Source organism: Serinus canaria, chromosome 21 (genome assembly GCF_022539315.1).
Source record: "Serinus canaria isolate serCan28SL12 chromosome 21, serCan2020, whole genome shotgun sequence".
NCBI lineage: Eukaryota > Metazoa > Chordata > Aves > Passeriformes > Fringillidae > Serinus > Serinus canaria.
The window spans coordinates 2,920,053-2,938,830 of NC_066334.1; the positions used below are offsets into that span (position 1 = coordinate 2,920,053).

General features: G+C 44.7%; 2 protein-coding genes across 5 annotated transcripts in view; both read left to right on the top strand.

Moving 5' to 3' along the window:
• The first annotated feature begins 634 nt into the window (after positions 1-634).
• The window catches only part of C21H1orf167 (chromosome 21 C1orf167 homolog), a 28,877-nt gene continuing 10,733 nt past the window's right edge, over positions 635-18,778 (top strand). For 2 of the 4 annotated variants that reach the window (XM_050982304.1, XM_050982306.1), the window contains exons 1-7: positions 635-724; positions 6,233-6,344; positions 9,174-15,866; positions 16,415-16,458; positions 17,031-17,247; positions 17,421-17,596; positions 18,074-18,171. In XM_050982304.1, the coding sequence (XP_050838261.1) occupies positions 14,574-15,866; positions 16,415-16,458; positions 17,031-17,247; positions 17,421-17,596; positions 18,074-18,171 (1,828 nt within the window). In that variant the 5' untranslated portion in view covers positions 635-724; positions 6,233-6,344; positions 9,174-14,573. Of the gene's footprint in view, positions 725-5,995; positions 6,019-6,232; positions 6,345-9,173; positions 16,459-17,030; positions 17,248-17,420; positions 17,597-18,073; positions 18,172-18,778 lie in introns of those variants that run through there. The other 2 variants (XM_050982305.1, XM_050982307.1) reach the window with 2 other exon arrangements.
• On the top strand, positions 6,240-9,280 carry AGTRAP (angiotensin II receptor associated protein). The gene is made up of 3 exons (XM_009095624.4): positions 6,240-6,344; positions 6,923-7,121; positions 9,174-9,280. The coding sequence occupies exons 1-3, from the start codon at positions 6,240-6,242 to the stop codon at positions 9,278-9,280; spliced, it is 411 nt and encodes a 136-aa protein (XP_009093872.3).

An 18,778-nucleotide genomic window follows, 5' to 3' on the forward strand; every position in this document is an offset into this window, starting at 1 on the left:
TGCTCTGCTGGGACATCTCTAACCAGCTGCCACTGAGTGAACTCCAACAAGGGCCCCCTGTGTCACCACATTTCCCTTCACAGAGAAAAGCAAGGCACAATTCTTCCCAAGAATATTTCTGGGTTTCACATTCTCTGAACCTCAGAGAATGGAAACACAATTCTTATCATTTGCTGTGCCTGTGTTTGTGCCAAAGTAGAATGCAATGTGGAGATTGTTTCCCCACAATGATGGAGTTTTGTTTCCTTGGCTATCAGGGCCAGGAGTGTGTGTGTGTGTGTGTGTGTGTCTGTGTCTGTGTGTGTGTGTGTGTCTGTGTCTGTGTCTGTGTGTGTGTCTGTGTGTGTGTCTGTGTGTCAGGACTGTCGGCTGACAGTCACGAGATTCAGAGCAGTGTGTGCAGAGTTGAGTGCTTAGCAGATTCAGTTTAGATGTAATGTAATGTAATATAGTATAGAATAACACAGTATAATAAAGTAATTAATTAGCCTTCTGATAAGATGGAGTCAGAGGCATCATCCTCTCCCCTCGTCGGGGGTTCCACGCAAGTTCCACACCCCAGCGCGCCCCAGCACCACCGGGCACCGCCCGCCGTGTCCGGGCCGCGGGCCGGGCGGGGCCGGGGGCGGTGTCCCGGCTCCCCCCGCCCCTCGCCGCCCCCTCGCCCGGCCCTGCCGGCGGTCCCGGGGCTGCTGCCATGGAGCTGCCGGCCGTCAGCCTCAAGGTAGGGGCTTCCCCTGCCCCAGGGCTCGGGAGCGGGGCCGGGGGAGCGGGAGGGCGGCTGGGGGCTGCTGCGGCGGGCTGAGCCGGGCTGAGCCGGCCCCGGCGCTCGAATCAGCCCCCCCTGTACCCTTCTCCTCTCGCACGTTCTCCGGCCCTATGCCTGCTCCACATCCTGGCTGAGGCCCTGCTCGGAGCTGCGGAGCCCTCTGAGGAGGAAAAACTGAAGTTTCTGCTTTTTTTGTCACATGGGCAAAGGATGCAGAAGTTCTGAACGCCATGAATCCGAGTCGGGGGGAGGTTTAGGTTGGCTGTCAGGGAAACGTTGTCCCCAGAGGGTGACCGGGCATCGAACAGGCTCCCTAGGGCAGTGGTCACATCATCAAGCCTGAGGTAAAGGAGCATTTGGACAACGTTCTCAAGCACAGGCTGGAATCCTTGAGATGTCTTGTGCAGGGGCTGGAGTCGGTGATCCTGATGGGTCCCTTCCAACTCAGTGTATTCTATGATTCTTGGTTGAATCCACCAGGTGATGACTCCAGAGTTTGCCCCTACTTCATGGGTATTGCTAAAGTGGCCAAGGACTGGGCAGAGACAACAGCTGGCTATTATCTAGTGTCCATAGAGGTTTCTAAATCAGCTGACCAGAGCTAAGCCAAGATAAACACTGCACAAGATCCTGAGGAGACAAAGCTTTTGCTTGTCAGGCAAAGTATCTTAGAAAAATAAGTCCACTTACTTGGGGCTTATCATCTGATACATAACTGCAATTGCTTCTCTGCTGGGTAGGGCAGGCTCCACTTGTGGGCACTTAGGAAATTTCACTGAATATCTGATAACCACAGAAAGGAGATATAAGAGACTTAATCAGTAACGTAACAATTTTTCACTTTTGGAAGAAGTACTTCTTTGCTTCTGGCCAGTGCATGTTAAAATCACGCTTTGTTTGCTTTTGATGGTAAAGTTTGATTCTGATGTCTTCTGTGCTACCAGACACGTGACATTTCCCTCTCTTTTTTGTCTTTCACATTTTCAGAGCCCTGAGATTTCTAGGTGTTTGTGTCCTTTCCCAGTTTCACTACTTTGTGATTTCATTTAATACAGCATGGTTCAGGTGCTTTCTTTGGTTAAAGCTTTGCCCAGAGACTGAAAGCATCACAGATCACATCAGGGCTTTTTTTGCTGATTCATTAAGCTGTGAGCAGTGGCCTTGGACCAGGCTGCCTATGGGTTGGAGGGGAGAAAAGTATTATCTCAGCTACCATTATTAATTCAGCTTTGTACAGGACAGCTTTCATGTGGCTGTATTAAGAAAAAGATTGGTGTTCATATAATGATGAATACCCCTCTTACTAGTTCACCAAGACAAGCAGCTTCCCTCATTAGAGGCAAGTAAGCAAATGGATTTTTCAAGGCCCAGCTTGTGGATTATGTTACATTCTGGAAACTAGCTGATACTTTGCTCTGACAAGTTTGGACTACTGTGTGATTCCCAGGGCACTAGGAAGATCAAAAGTTCTTACCTTCTGCTTTGTTTTTTAACTTGGTTTGATTTTTTTTTCCATGCTGAAACAACAGTAAAATCTAAGGACATTTAATTAAAAAGTTTGCCAACACGAAATACATGTTCTACTGTGGGAAATGGAGATAGGGGAGCTGAAAAATACTGACTTTTCAATGAATGAGTCACAAAGACAACAAAACTAAAATGTTACCTTTCTTCCTTGTTTCAGACAACCATTCCCCAATCTCTTGCTAGATGAATGTGAGTTTGTCTTGCTCAAACTGCTTTCAGCATTAAGAAATTCCTTGTTATCAAGTCTGCCACTTCTGCTCTGAGCTGCAAAGACTGGAATCTGGAGTTAATAGTTGTACCTACACTTCATTCTGTTCCTGAGTTAGGGCCTGACTCCCTGTAAAATACCACAAAAGTGGGGAAGATTCTTACTCAGAAGGGGCTTGGAAGTAACACACACTGCTACTATTCATTGGCATGATCTACTTGCTGGTTCTGTGAGATTATAAAGATGAGCCTTGTGATAGAAGTAGTTCCAAGAAAGCTGCATGACTGAGCTGTGTTTGTGCCAGAATGTAGCAGTATCTTAGCCTTGGGGTAGCTCTAAGCTACTTGCAGAGCTATGAAATTAAAGTAGCAGGCTTTGCCCTGGTGTGGGTGGGGAACATGCTCATTGAACAGGATCCACTGGCTTGGTTCTGACAGCCATGCTCAGAAAAACATGGGGGAAGCAGCACAGCCATGCTTTTGCCATGACAGCTTGACACCTGTGATTATTGAAATAATCATGCAGAGCCTCAAAATACAACGTTTGACTTTGATCAAGCCTGCACAGTGCCCTACAATTCATATGCCTGGAAACACACATTTTGTGCTTAGGCATTTTTAAATGCTAAGTCACAGAATCAAGGAATAGTAGAGATGTCTGTATGCCATGTGATTAAATCTCCTACTCAAAGCAAGGCAAACTGCAAAGTTAGATCAAATAGCTCAACTCAAAAATCAGCTGAGTTTTAAAATAAGAACAGAGCCATGTCAGCCCCATTGGACAGCCTGTCCCACTGCTTAAGCACTCTCATTATGATCACTGTTATAATAATGAGGAGCATCCTCACAGGTGGCCACTCAGATTCATATTTTGGTTTTGTGTGTTCTCAGGTGAATGTCACTCATAGAGTAAGTGAGCTCACTCGAAAATAGAAATTTAGATACAACAAAAAAATAATTGTAATTTGGAACTGGTTCAAAACTGTTTCATTTTTAACTTGGTCAAAATTCAATCTTGTGCTAAGCTCTGTGCTGAAGCATGTTTAAAGGAGTTCCTATTCCAGAGTTTCCCATCTAATGAGACCCTGGCAGACCTAGGCTCTTTTTATGCTTGGCAATTAGTTCCATCACATGCTGGGATTTGCAAAGGAGGTAAGAATTCTCCTTAGCTCTCCCCAGTTTCCAATGGGGTGCTTTTAATTACATAGCCATCCTTTTTCCCAGAAGAGATGGAGACAAAGGACCCACCTTTCTTATTTTCTGCTCTCACCACTAGTTCATCAATAACTTTGGAGTTATTTTCTCCAAAGAAGAAATGTATGTCTGTCTTAGCTACAGACCTAAGTCCTTGGATAGATGGAAATATTTTAAATTCTTCTGCTGTCTTATCAGGAGACTGCCTGCAAATTAACTAATCTCACATAGTAACTTGTAGTTTTTCATTAACACTATATTTTTTATGTTAAAGCATACTAACACCACCAGCCAATTCCATGGTGTGCTGAAGAACTGTCAGCTAAATTGGACTAATAACTAAAAAGGGAATATCTTGTTATTTCAGCAGTCATTCATAGTATCAGCCCTAGTTTACCTGACTTTATGCTGATGACTAAACATACTTCATAATTTAGTAACGGCAGTATTGATCTAGACAGCTTTAAAAAAACCCACCCTGTCTAATTATGTTAACTGGTGAGCCTTGAGGGGTCTTGAGGGTATGTAGCATGCAATTAAATACTACCTAATTAAGAATTTTCCTGATGTTGTGATAGTCTCTTGAGTAAATGCTATTTGCATGTCTCCATTCTTATCCAGGAACATCTTGTATTTTACTGATTAACAGCTTTTCCAGTGTGTCTGTGGTACAGTTTGGGAGAAGGGGAAGTATGAGGGGTGGTGAAGCATTTTGTAAGCTTTCATGAACAGTTTAAAAAATTTAATTAGTAAAAATCTGTTTAAATGGTGTTGGAAGTTACAGCAAAGTCTAGTGAGTGCTCAGCAGCTGTGACAGGGCACTGCAGTGAAGGAAGAGCAGGAAGTCATTTGCATTGTGGTGTCCTGGCAGAGCAGTGTGAGCCACAGCAGCAGGGCCACTCCTGTGCTTTCCTGACTGTGCTTCACTTATGTCACAGCCTCACTCTCTTCTCCAGTAACTTGTTTTGTTTTAAGTTAGAGCATAGAGAGATGTTTTAAGTCAAGGAATCTAGCAGGGTGTCAGTAGATCTTAATTTTTTTTTTGTGTCTTAATGCTTTAATGCTTCTATCTGCATACAGCTTTCCTGTGTCCACTGAGTAACTTAGGCTTTTGCTGTGTACTCATTTCCCAATTTTCTTTTTTTTTTCCCTTTGGTGGGGGTGGGGGGAATATGCTTAGAGGGGTTTGGTAGTGTAGGTTTGGTTTTTTTAATACCAAGGTCAGCAGAAATGCCAATTTGAAGCCTTTCTCACAGCTAGGAAAAAATGAAAGTGCACCTGTATCCCACAGATCCTCTGCTATGTCCAGGCTTCAGCCTTTCTTTAGTGAGGCTGTTAATAGAGCCTGTCTTCCATATTCTTGCTTTCACAAATGTTTAGAGAGCAAAAATGAGTGATCTCCCTTTGCTGGAGTGACCAACAGGCTATAGATGTAGAAAAAGCCTGAAGTGATATATTTTTGTTCCCATATGCTCTCTGAATAAACATGTAGAGTATGTTTCCTTGGTTACAAAAATGGCAAGTGGTGGTGAAGAGAATCCTTGGATCACTTATTACAGTATGATCCTTTCTTCTTGGATTTGTCCCATTAAGCACAAGGACCAGGATCATTAAGGACACTTGCAAAGTACAGAATTTGTGACAGCATTATCTTACTGCTGCTCAGGGCACTGTTGGCAATTGGACCTAGTGGCTTCCCTGGGAGTGAAAAGAGCTGTGTGCTCTGGCAGGGTCAGGTTCAGAGTCCTGGAAGAAGCCTTCAGGTCTGTTAATACTGCAGTGAGATTGGACCACTGCTCTGAACAGACTGGAAGGAGGCAAAAGAAGGATTTGCTGAGGACTGGAGGGAAATTCTGGGAGCTGTAGGCATGGCTATCTATGGGCTTTTTGATGATGGGAAGCCAGATTGGTCATGTATAAACTGTGCTAGCACAGTGTTAATCAGATTGCCTGGCTTTCTGTGCAAACTCTTTTGGAGTTCCAAAATTAATAACCCATTTAGAAAAGGCTAAGTGGTCCCTGAATCAGATGTTGACAGAGATGACAAGAAGAGTGAATGACTACAGTGTAGCACCACAGGACATACTCAGCAATAGATGTGGAGAAAAATAGCTTTGTCTTCACTGTCCCAGTTGCTTCACCATCTTTCTGCACTGGTTCATGGGTCCAAGCCACTCTTCCACCCATCCCTTAGGAACAAGATGGTGCCATTTCATGTTGATCCTCCCAGAGTTCTCCCAACATGCTAACCTGTCTTCCTGTTTGTTGTTTTTTTTTTTTCCATAGGCTATCATTCTGGTACATTGGCTGCTCACAGTGTGGTGAGTGATTAGTGTCTGGCCTGGGGGAGAAGAGGGTATTCCTTCAAACTAGGAATGGGATGTTCCCTGGGAATCAGCACTCCCTGTTTGTGCCTGTTTGCAAGAAAATCCTAAATTTAAGAGTGAGATGTTTGTATGGGAACAGGGATGAAACCAAACTGTTGCAGGCTTATTGTGAATGTGAGCTGGATATTTTTTTTGTCTCATTTGGCAGGGGATGCATGAATTACATGTTGCCACTCTCCTATGCCTGGGGAAATTTCAGTGTCCTTGCAGTGGGGATCTGGGCCATTGTGCAGCGAGATTCCCTTGATGCCATAACGATGGTGAGTGTAAGAGAGAGTACTGGTCTCCCCCACGCTGCTCACGAAAAGGGTGGAGGGCAGAGTCTTTGAGCCAGTGATGATTTTCAGCTGTTCCCAATACAGAAGCTCCCTGTTTGGGTGGGTTTGTTTGTTTTTTTTTTTTAAGACAGCATATAAATCTGTGAACTCTGTAAACCATGGTGAGAAGCATTCAGTGTCATTTATTTTTCTTCTCAGAGATGAGACATGCTTGTTTCTTCCTTTTTTTCACAATCTGCTGTTGTGACTTGTAATGCCAGATGAGGACTCAAAGTGTTTGATATGCTTCAGTTGGAGGGGCTCTGAACATTGAATAGATTGGCAAACAAAAATAATTCTAGAATAAATTATGAGAAGATATCTGACAGGAAAAGGCATGAAATACAAGATCATTCATTTAGGAGTATCTATCTGCCTGGGGCCATACCAAGAGTGCTGTGTGATACTGGGGTGAAAGATGGTTGTGCAACATAGATCTTGCAGGAAACAGATACCGACTGTTACTGTTAGTGGTTAAACCCTTGTTCTGTTCATGTCCCATTCTCTGTCCTTGTTTCCAGTTCTTGACTGGCCTGCTGCTCACAGTCCTCACAGACATCATTCACATCTCTATCTTCTACCCTTCGCACGACCTCCTCAGTGATGCCAAGCGTTTCAGTATAGGCATGGCCATCTTCAGCCTCCTCCTCAAACCCGGGTCCTGCTACTTGGTGTATCGGATGTATCGGGAGCGGGGAGGAGAGTACACCTTGAACATAGGTAGGATGCTTTTTCTGCTTCCATGTCAGTGTGGGCCACCTCCTCAGGACTGCCTTGCACTTTGGACCCTTCAGCCTGGGCTCTGTGCAACTGCATTCTGCCCTCCATTCCAGGCAGACAGGGTGCTCGCTCTGTCTTGCTCATGTTTGTTATCCCATTTTGTTGTTCTGCTATGTCTTTGGCCTTAAATTTATATTCTTCCTCTCTCCCCTTGCAGAACTGCATTTTTTGACATTTTGACATCTCAACACCATTTTGCCCACAATGGTGTTGAGAGGCTTTTCCTCTCTTCCTCCTCCTGCATTTGTTGGAAACTTTTGGGTGTCCTTTCTTTGTCAACCCTTTTTTTTCCTTCTGGGGGAAAGTAGAGGCAGTATTTCCTCTGGCTGGAATATGAACAAGAGGGAAATAAAGCTGGATTTCTAACCCCATGTGGGCCTCATATGTCCTATTTACCTTGATTGCTTTGGACTTTGTTCCTCACATGGAAAATGGGACTAATGTTTACCTGATGGGACTTAGCTTGAAGACATTTAATTTTTCCCCTGGTTGTATTTGAAAATGATAATGTGGAAGATTTGCCAGAGAGAATGGGCTGTGGCTAGATGTTCTGGGTCTTGGTCAGCTTTGCCAAGCATTCCTGGTACTAGCTCATGCCTGAACAGCTGCCAGGGATTGATTGTTTGCCAGGGATTGTTGTTTGAATTCATGATGGCAAAACCTGCAGCCTGTCACAGTTCTGTATGTCATCTTGAGAAGGCTGTGCAGGACAAAAGATGGTGCACCTGCATTACAGTGTCTGGAAGCTGTCTCTTAGACTGCTTTGGTGGTATCACACTCCTGTGAAAAGAGGTGGAAACCTGCAGGGGAGGAGAAGCCATGGAAAGAAACCATGGCTTAGGGCACTGTGTGGTATTTGCACCTCGCTGCTAGTAGAGTGTGGATGTCATCTCTGCCAGCTACTTGTGAAAATCCAGATGGATATGTCCTATGCCTCCTGGGTCAGGATTCATGCAAGTCACCTGCAGTGCCTTTTTTGTGTCAGTTTTTATTAGCTGCTCACTGTGCTTGTCATTAGGATTCAATATGTGTATAGAAAGTATTGGTACCATTGAGGAGTTCATCTCTTTGCTTGGAATTTGGCAGCACTTCTTTTCAACCACACTATGCCAAACCGAGAGTCTCCTCTCAGGCACAGGTGGGAATTAAGACACTTTGTACTTTCATATCCTCTCCTGAATTGTCTTTCTTAAAAGATTTTCACTACTGTGTGTTGCTTTGTAATGAATGTGCTTGACAAATTTCCTCTTATTTTCCTGCTATCTGGCATTTTCTTTTGAACCCACCAGTGTTGAAATTTTCCTGGCCTTTTCTGTCTTGTCTTCCTTCTACACTATGTCCCTCTTTGTTGCCTGGGAGCATCCTGGCTGCTGAGAACAAATCCCTCATAGTCTGATGGCTGTCTGTGATTCAGGTTGCCTTCTCCTCATGGCTAATGCCTGGACCACAGATAAAGAGCTGTCCATGGATATTCTCTGCTTCCTCTTTCCCTGCTCATCTCCTGGATAGTAACATGATTTTGCACAGACAAATTGTTCATGGTGCAGTTAGGAGCACCATTGGACTCAAATTTGGTACCACACTTGAGGCATAGCTGCATTGTTGAGAAGAGTGGTTCATGGATATATCATACCTTTAAATCTATGCTGTCAGCTAGCCACAGTTCCTGCAGCTTCTGGCTCTGTCTGTTCATTTTTCACATACACTTTATCTTGCTGAAAGACAGTTACAGGAACCTGTTGTGCTGCTATGGGGTATTGTGGGTTTTGCTTTCCACACAGCCATGCGGCTGCTAATAGAGCTGTTCTCAAGGAAAAAACAGGCATGTTGGAAGGATGACTTTTCTTACCTCCTGTCTAGTGAGGATCACAGACCACAGGTGCTGGGGGAGCTGGTAAAATGTGTGCTCCTGTGCTGTTAGTTTCCTCTAGAGCATTCAGTTCTTGTGCTTTTGCCTTTGTGCTGAGCTTGTTCTCTTCCATCTCCACTCAGGTGTCACCAGTGCAGGCCGGGACAGCAGCACCTATGAGCCCATTGATCAGCCAGATGCTCCTCCACAGTGGCCTTCCTCAAGCAAGGCAGCCCAGCCACCATACTGAGGCACCCTGCAGCCAGGACAGACACTGCCCTTGCCCAGCCCAGCCTCCCACTCTTCCCACTGAGCAGCACCTGCTACTGGGAAAATCGGAGAAGATCTGATATTTCTTTTGCCTACCTAAAGGTTAGGCAGATGGGTTCTGCAGTAAGTCCAGAAGATCTTGGAGGTGTCATGTTAAGCACTGCGTAATCCCAGTACTCTCCTCTCTTCCCTCCCCATAAATCCCTCCTCTGTACATGTGACTGGATGCACCTCCTGCAGTTTTCCAGTCTTCCATTGTGCTTCCTCTTCTTTATAAGAGAACCACTCAAAGTACTCCTGGACAAGCAATCTCTAAAAGGCTTATGGACTGCCCTAAAGCAATACAGTATAGCCTGATTTTATGCAGCTATATCTCCAGGAAACACCTGGGAGTTCCCAAGAGCTGTTTTTGATGGCATTATTTAACTTCTTGTGCTCCCAGTATCTGGTATTGGGTTTTATTAACTGATGCTTTTATGCAAGTTGAATGTCCTTCATGATTCTTAAAATGACTGTTGAATGTTGATTACAGATCCTTTGTGCCTTGAAATATCCTTTTGCCTTCAGCTGCTTGTCTTAACAGAACTTGAAATGTTAGACTTTTCTAAGAAAACTATAAAATCAACACAGTTTTTCTGTGTTAGAAAAAGTTACACTGGTTGCTTATGTCTCATTTGAAAACGTAGCTTTTCCTGAGGGCTTGGGACTGGAGCCAGGCAGTCTGGGAGGGTCATTATGGGGGAAGGTCTACAGGGCTCTCATGGTTTTTAGCCTAAGCTTTACTCTGAGGAGTAGAAGATACTGCATATAATTTTGTGGGTAGGAAGATGGGCTAGTAAAATGGGGATTGAGGAAAGATGGACTTATTTACGCTTTAGATGTCAGTTCCATTGGGTGTGGCAAACTATAGACTCTGTTATGCACGATAAATCTGTCCTGCTGTGGCTTTCAGGTAAGATTCTAAAAAAAGAAAACCAAACAAACAAAACCCCAGAAGCACACAAACAACCACATTTCAACAGGATTCATTTATAGAAGAAAATTAGTATGTTAGCTTTGGCAGAATTCTAGTACTAGGAAGATAGGTATTTTTCTGAAGGAAGTTCATTGTCAAAGTTTCTGTCTGTTATTTTACAACTGCATTTCTCCTGACAAGACCTTCTGCTGCACTGATTCTTCAGTAACCAAGACCCCTGTTGGCTTTGCTCTAAGCTCCAGAAACATGCCATTTGTATTTTTAAAACCAAGCAGTTTTCTTCCAACTTCAATCAATTGTAAGCAGGTGCTTCTGCTCCTCTGCTGCACAAGCACGACATTGACCTCTTGGTGTACCTGAACCAAGCACATGGTAAATGCCATACAAGTGTTGTACATTCTTTTTACAGGCTTTAAATATAATAGGGCACAAGACTAGGAATTGGTCTGTTCACGTGATTAGATGGCAAAGGAGGAAAGAGTAGGGAGAAATTGCTGGGGCTTGTGGAGTTCCAGAGCCTTTATGTGAATGGGTTTTTTCAGCTCTTCAGAACTGTACAGTGACAGCACACAGCCCTGAATAAGACATCTAAATGCTCAGGGTGTTTTTTTACCTACATCCAGGCACCAAAGACTGAAAATCATGCTTTTAATGCTGTGGGGTTTGGGTGTTGGCACAGTCAGTAGATTCTAGGGAGGCCTTCCCAGATGTTGTACGTTGGAAATACCCATCTAGCTGACCTGCCATGCGTTTTTCTGTGAAAAATTTGGTACATTTGGGAGCTCCAAGAAGCAGAGCAAGGCGTGAATAACACTGATCTTACAGTGCCTCAAGAATACCTATTTTGGGCAGTAAAGCAGAGGTGATGATAAAAACAGACCCCTTTCCTGGCTGAGGAGGAAGAGAATGTTTGTATCTGGCTCAGGAGGGCGTGAGGGGATTCACGGAGCTGCTGTGCAAGAGCACGGCCTTGCTGCCTTCTCGGTGGGGTCTCAGTGAGATCTCCTCACCCAGACAGCTGCCATGCTCCATTCGGCTGGTTTTGCTTTGTTTTTTTTTCAATCCTCGGCTTCTGCTGTGCCCGCCGTTTTGGTGGTGAGCAGCTCTCAGCATTAAGCCTAACCCGCCCAGGGCACGTGCCTCCCTCAGCGCTGGCGTTCGGGTTCCGCCTGGGGATGAAGACGTGGCGGCTGTCCTGAGGCACTGCTCGGGACAGGCACGGCTCCCGCCCGGCATGAGCCCCCCTCGCCAGGTCCGGGCCCCGGCTTTAATTAGCCATGGCCCAGAGCGGCTTTCCCCGGCCATCTGTAGCCCCGGTGACCGACCTAATCGGGGGGATAAGCTGCTTATGGAGCCGCAGCTGGAGCGGGCGCTGAGGGGGCCGAGGGTGGCTGTGGCCGCGGCCGCGAAGGAGGTGCCGGCTCAGCCGCTCAGTGTGGTCGGTCCCCGGGGCCCAGCAGTGCCGGTGCCTCTCGCAGTGGGTAAGTGGAGCCGTCGGGGCTGCTGAGCGGAGCCTCGGCCGTGGGTGAGGAGTTTCTCACTCCCAGTGCTGCGTCCTGGGCGCTTGGATGGCAGCGCTGCGGAGGGAGGAGCGCCTGTGTGTGCTTGTTGATCGCACGGGCATCGTGCGGCGGCAGCGATGGTTGGTTTGGTTTGTAACGCAGAGCAGTGTTTGGAAAAAAACTGCTTGCCAAGGCAGCTGAAGTGTGAGCTCAGAGTAATCACTGGCCCCTACTTGGAATATGAAATGGATCAGTCTTGGTCTGCAGGGATCGGGAATAAGCACTGTGTGTGTGCAGCGTAAATGTGTTTGTTATGGGTCTGGCGTTGTTACCGTATTGCTGAAATGGTATTTGCTTGAAAGAGCTTGATTTACTTTTCATTAACTGTGCTATTTATTTCCTTTGGCGTATAACAAAAGAAATAACTTGATCATCTTAATTTTTATTTGCTTAATTGAATTTGTTTCAGGTTTTAATGTGTTTGTGTGCTACTGCAAAGTGTATATGGTAAGCATGCATTAAATGTTTTATTGGAATCATAAAAACTAATATAAAATCCATTGGTCATGGATTTTGCAGTTCATAAAATGTGCAGTTTGCCTTGATTATCTTTTGGCCTCAGAAGAAGTTTTGAAAAAGATCTTCATAAGATCTTGTGACTGAGAATAACCCTACTGCTTAAAAGTTGTTATGGTAAAGATGTGAGTAGCAATTTCAGAAGGCAGACAAACGTGATTTTGAAAGGATACTATTTCTTCCAGATCTCAATGAGACTGAAATTAGGAATGAGTGAGGTGAAGGACACCACCTGAAATAGCCATGGTGATGTGTTGAGAACCTGGTACCTAGCACAAAGAATTGAAATGGAGAGCTAAAAAAACCACAAGTTATCAAGAAAATAGATTATTATCAAGAAAATAGATTATGTCCAAATTCTTGAGCATAAGGTAGTCCAGAGCCAGGTTTTGGGTGTTCACAGAGCAAAATAGCACTGAAAAACGTGGTGGGTTTAGGTCCTTTTGCTATTTAAATCCTTTGTAACACCCTTTTGTGATACATTGCTTGTCGATTGGCTATTTCTGGGATGCAAGGAGTGCTTCCATGGAACACCAGTCCACTGCATTTTGTGGTTATACTTCATACAGTGATAGGCACCCTAAGGAAGGCAGCTGTGCTTTGTCTGTTCACTCTGTAGTTGCCAACTTCAACTGGTCTGGAGGAAATAATGGGATCTTTCTGTTCATGGCACCCTTGGTGATATATGAAAGGCAGTAACAGCAGTTCCCAGGCATAATTGCAGCACCGCCTGACTGTCTCCTGCTGCTTTAGAAACTGTGTTTGCTCCCCAGATTGTGGTGATTACTGAAGGAGTTTGCATGTGAGAGGGAAAAATGAGCTGCTACAAACAGGGACAACTGAGCCTCAAATGTTCTCTTAGAAGAGAATGAGATAAACACAGCTTAGAAACAGTGCAATTTGGCAGGAGGCTTTCTGGGATTAGAGTGTGTTTGAAAAAGACAATGGGCATTGATTTCGTTGCTGTCTCTTCTCAGATTAACTAGGGGGCTTTAAGATGATAGAGATGTGTGTGTCTTTATACAATACCATTTTCATTTTTAAAAGAGAGGTGGAAAAGAATGGTGGTTAGAGTGACAGTGATTGACAACTTGCTTTTAAAATCTGAGGGAATGGAACCACAGTCCTCTCAAATTGCACTTGTCTGTTAGCAGCAACTTAAGAATCCATTTTCAGCATGAATGTTATATGTATAACCATCAGACTTAGTGGCTAGACTGCATAGTAGGTCTCCCAGCTATGCTGTAAATCTTCCGGATTAGGGGACAGTGTGGATTTTATGAATATGTAAACATGGTTTCATCCTTTAGTGCAGACAAAAAGAAATAAGTCTATATAGCCTTGAACTTGGGATAATTCAGCCTTGCTAGCAACAGACTCCTTCTGAGGCTGCTGGTGTATAATGCTGGAAGTCTTTGTTTTCCAGGTTTTTTGTGGAGAACTGAATCTGTCCTTTTCATTCATTCCTGCTCTGCCAGATACGATTGTCTGCTGAAAAACAGGAAGACAGTAGTGTCCCTAACACTTTCAGGACTGAGACTGGTGGATCAGAAACAAGAAATTCACAAGGAAAGTACCCAAAGGCTTTGGCAAACTAGGCAAGATGAGATAGGAAATACTCATGGTCCTTTGCTTATATTTCTTCTTGTTTTTCTTCAGAGCAAAGACACATTCAGAAGAACATGAATTTCAATCTGTATTTGGGCACTAGAAGTCAAGTAGACATTTCTCATCCCTGGCCTGAGGCTGCAGCATTCAGTATAAGCACAGAGGCAGCAGCACAGGGTTAGCTGTGTACCACACCTCTGTCAGATGGGAAGAGATCCCAGTCTGAAGACAGACTAATCTCTCCTGCCCTTCTCAGCCCTTCCTGGACACTGCCAGCCAGTTCTGCAGTTCCTACTTGCTGCAGCAGAATAATCTGTGCCCTAGGCTGTAGCAGCACAGCTCTATAAGTGTGTAGTTCATAGAGTCCCCATCTTGCTTTGTCACTCCTCCCTGCTGTGTATCTCCCCCAGAGGCACTTTGACCTTGAGGCTTGTATTTTGGAAGGGAGAAGGAGTGAGAGTATTGACTTGCCTCAACAACACCATCAGGAAGCCAAGACAGCTGGTAGCTGCTCCATACCCATTGTTCACCATCATTATTCAGAAAGAGGGAACAAGAATTGTGACTATCTGGTGGAAAGCCAACAGCATCAGCCTTCTGCTGCTTCTTGTATGAATCCTGTGAGCTCTTTACTGGTCAATGCACATTTGTCATCTCATGCTGCAGATTCCCCTCTTAGGCATGAATTAGTGGTGGGTCCTTCTTTAAGGAGCTCAAGTGAAAGTGTGAACACTTGTCACAAGTCAGCCCTCACTCTGGGGAATCTTGATCCATCTAATCTGGAGTCTTTTCAGTCTCTTTTGCAATCCTCACAGATTTCAGCTAGCTTGTACTGTTCAGTCCAGAGGCTTAAGCAAGAAAGTGCTTTGATGGGGATATGGGGTTCCCTCCCTCTGGAGTCTGAATCTTCTCCAGTCATTGGCCATTCATGCTTTGCTCCTGATGATTTAGGTCCCAGTATCCTGACCATGGGAGAACAGCTAGCTGCAGTAAAAACCAGTGCTCCTCAGGCAAGATTGAGATGGAGTGTCCCATTTGCTAAAGACTGGAGCCTTAGTGCAGTGACAAGAGACTTCAGTCTTGCTGAGCCTCTCTCTGGCTCTTACAGATATGGATACATTGGCTCTAACACATGGAGAACCAAAATTTCAGGGGGCATTCAGCCACAAACCCTTGCCTCTGGAGTGGGCTCTGGCAGGCTAGTGGGTAGAGAAGCAGATTTCTCCTTCCGTTGCTCCCCTTTCTTTAGATGCCAGTCCCTGGTAAAGCCATCCCTGGAAACTGGTAGTCTTTATGTTCAAAGCCAAAGTAATTCTCCTGGAAACGTTGTTAAAGGCAAACAGACATCTAATGGGGGGTCTCCATGTGCTGAGTCTTGGAAGAAAAACCTTTCAGCCAGGCTGGATCCAGAGGTTCTGCAGGTGTTACTGGAGACAGATTTGGGGGGCGCTCAGAGGAATGTTTGTGTAGCCATGTGTGGGACTCCTGCAGAAGTGTGTGTGAGCATCACTTCTCATCCTGGAGATAAAGAGTTTAGACCAGGCCAGCAGCTTAGTGTTAAATCTGTAGAAGTCAGCAGCTCTCATGTTAAGTGCAGCAAAGAGTCAGAAGAGGTGTGTCACTCCAGATCACCAGCAGCCAGAAGAACAGCTGCAGTGGGCAGCAGCCAGTCCAGTCCTTTGGGTACACCAGTTGAAGAAGGTTTTAATGAACATTCTGATGTAGATTGTATGAACATGAGCAGAGAAGGAAGGAGAAACAAATACTCCTACCAAAGCAGCCGGTGGAATTTGGAAGCTGATGGCAATCTTGAGCAGTCTGAAGAATATTCTGTAGAAAGGAATGCCAAAGAACCATGGTGCTGTGAAGAAAGGAACCAGACACAGAAAACTCTGCCCAGAGAGGTGAGGGTGTGGTCACTGTGAAGCATCTCTGTTCACAGGTATTACTTGTGCTTGTTTCTGCCACTTGCTAGAGGTGCAGAGTTGAGGTACAAGTGATGGGGATGCTTGTCCTATAGTTCTTTCTTGTCACAGAATAGCCAGAATCTCATCTCTTGCAGTCCTTCTTCATCCTAACGTATGCATCTTTCCATCTCACATGTTTCTTCCTAAAGACTAGCACGTCAACTTGGTTGTTTTGGCAGTGTAAACACCTGTTTATATTCTCTGATCTGCTTGCCAAGGGAAGGCATTAAACTGGATTTTACTCTGTGCATTGTTGCAGGGCCCTGAGATTCAGGCTTTTTGTGCCTTTTTATATCTGAAGTATATAAGAATATTCACAGAGCAGTGGTGTGGGAGCAATGTCCAAGGCATCCCACATAATACGTGATCTTGAGGCAGTCCTGCTCTGGTCTCCATCCAAAATGATGTGTGCCACAAAGACAAATTCTTCAATAGAGTGGAGCAGTGTGAATAATGTTGAATTACTGTCTTTTGTCTGTTTGCAGATCTCAGAGAACAGCTTCTGGTCGTTGAAGGTGAATGAGCAAAGGTAAAAAGACTCTGTTTAAGTGTGAGTGTGCTGGTAGTTAACCAAAAAGCACTTCTGGGAAGTGGCTAAAGAGCCATGTCCCTAGGAACATGTAGGTTTAGGACTTAGCCTTCATTAATCTGCTGTGGTTGGCTGAGGGGCTGCATCCACTTCTTTTCAAAGGGTTGTCATTTAGAATGGAGCATGACCTGAAATATAATTTCTGTATCTTTTCAATGCTGTCTTCTAAATTCCGCCTTGGTTGGTGCTAGAAATAAAGAAGTGTTGGTGTCATCAGTGCTACTCTTCAATGCAGCAAGTCCTGATGTGTTCACTGCACAGTTAGAGAAGATCAAGAGCTAGACTTATCCATGAGATGGAATTCAAATTTGTGGATAAGATGTGAATGAGGTTGCTACCTATTTAGCAACAGTGATTCTTTCATTTGGTATGAGATTGCATGTTTTCCATTCTTTAGAGAGAATGATTTGAAATAACCTCTTTACAACTTGATGGCTGAACTTTGCCACCTCCTGGCTGGTTTCACTTTCCTTTCTGTTAACAGGAACTCACCTCTGTTTTTCATTTTTAAGTTTCTGGCACTTGCGTGACAAACAAATCCTAAGAAGGTGTTTCCAAGCCTGGAGGAGATATATCCTTTGGAAGAGGGCAGCCACGCAGCTTTACAGACACCAGCTGCTTCAGAAGGGCTTTGGTGCTCTGCAGTGGCTTGTGCACCAAAGGAGGTCACAACTGGAGGTGGCCCAGCAGAGACATGCTTCAACTCTGCTAGCTGCCAGCTTCCAGAGGGTGAGCACTGGCTGGGGACAGTGGTGCCATGAACTTTCTGCTGTGCAGTCAGAGAAGGCACAAATCTTGTTTGGATAGGGAGGAGGAAGGGGTACCCTGTGTGAAATTCTGTCATGTACACCCTGGTACCAATGCTCTGTCTGCAGTTTGTTCTAATCATGTGGTTTCTTCAGTGGAAGGAAGCTATGGCAAAACAGAGCCAGAAGAAAGCTCTGCAGCCTGAGCCTTACTCCTATACCCAAAGTTTATCAGCTGGGATTTTTGGAGTAGGAAGATTAGCCACTATGACAACCTCAGCTCAGCATCAGCCTGCAACAGGGTACTCAAAGGAAGTGGAGCAGGCTTATAGGTAAGCAGAGAGGATTCTCTTTCTGTTATCTTGGACAAAGGAAGGGTTACAAACACAGGGCAAATTTTTTCTCAAATGATGGCAGACTTGTTTCCATGTCCTTGGATGTATTGCTGTGGATAAAAACTGCAAGAATAGCAGTTTAATGTTAAGAACTAAAGAGTCCTATTTCAGAACTTCTGTGCACCAGTGTTTGCAGTCTGACTGTCTGACAGAAATACTCCTCTACTACTTCTTTGCTTCAGCTGTCAGCTGCATATGTGATATGGGGTAAATGAGGTTAGAGTGAGGCAATACTAGAGTCTCTAGCAGTAGTTTGGCAGTAGAGGTGTCAAAAGAATAACCTTTTATTGAGGCTTCTAATTCTGAAAACAGACAAACAATTTGAGACAAAAAGAGAGAGGAAAGCCCTGGATTCTGTTCTGGGAGTGCCTCTTTGGACAGTTGGATGTTAAGGCATGTGTGTGGCTCTTTCAGGATGGAGGGAGAGCTGTGGACACAACTACGTCATAGGCAGAGAGGAGATGAGTTCTGCTGGGGAGTTGAAGCAATCAGAGACATGAGGCAGCTGGCTGGTAAGCACACATTCCATGGCCTTGGAACAGCTTGGAGGTATTCACTGTTTCACCAGTTTTTGTTCTTTGTGTCTAGTTGCTGCTTTGAGCTCTTTCAGAATGTGACCCTGCAAGTGTGTTGTATTTGTGTGGCTCTCAGATGATGGAAGGAATGATGAATCTGACTCCATGTTCTTAGAAGGCAGATTTATTATTTTATGATACTATATTACATTAAAGAATAATAAACTATATTATATTAAAGAATACAGAAAGGATACAGACAGAAGGTTAAAGATACTAATGAAAACTTGTGACTCCTTCCAGAGTCCCAACACAGCTTGGCACTGATTGGCCTTTAAGTCAAAACAACTCACAGCAGAATCAATGAAACAATCTCCAAACACATTCCAAAGCAGCAAAACACAGGAGAAGCAATCAGATAATTATTGTTTTCATTTTTTCTCTGAGGCTTCTCAGCTTCCCAGGAGAAAAATCCTGGGCAAAGGGATTTTTCAGAAAATGTAATGGTGACAAAAGTAGCTGGACCAGAATGTGTGATGGTGGAGGATGGCCACTCACCATGTCATACAAGTTTTGCCTCATTCCTTGTATGAATTCAGCTGCA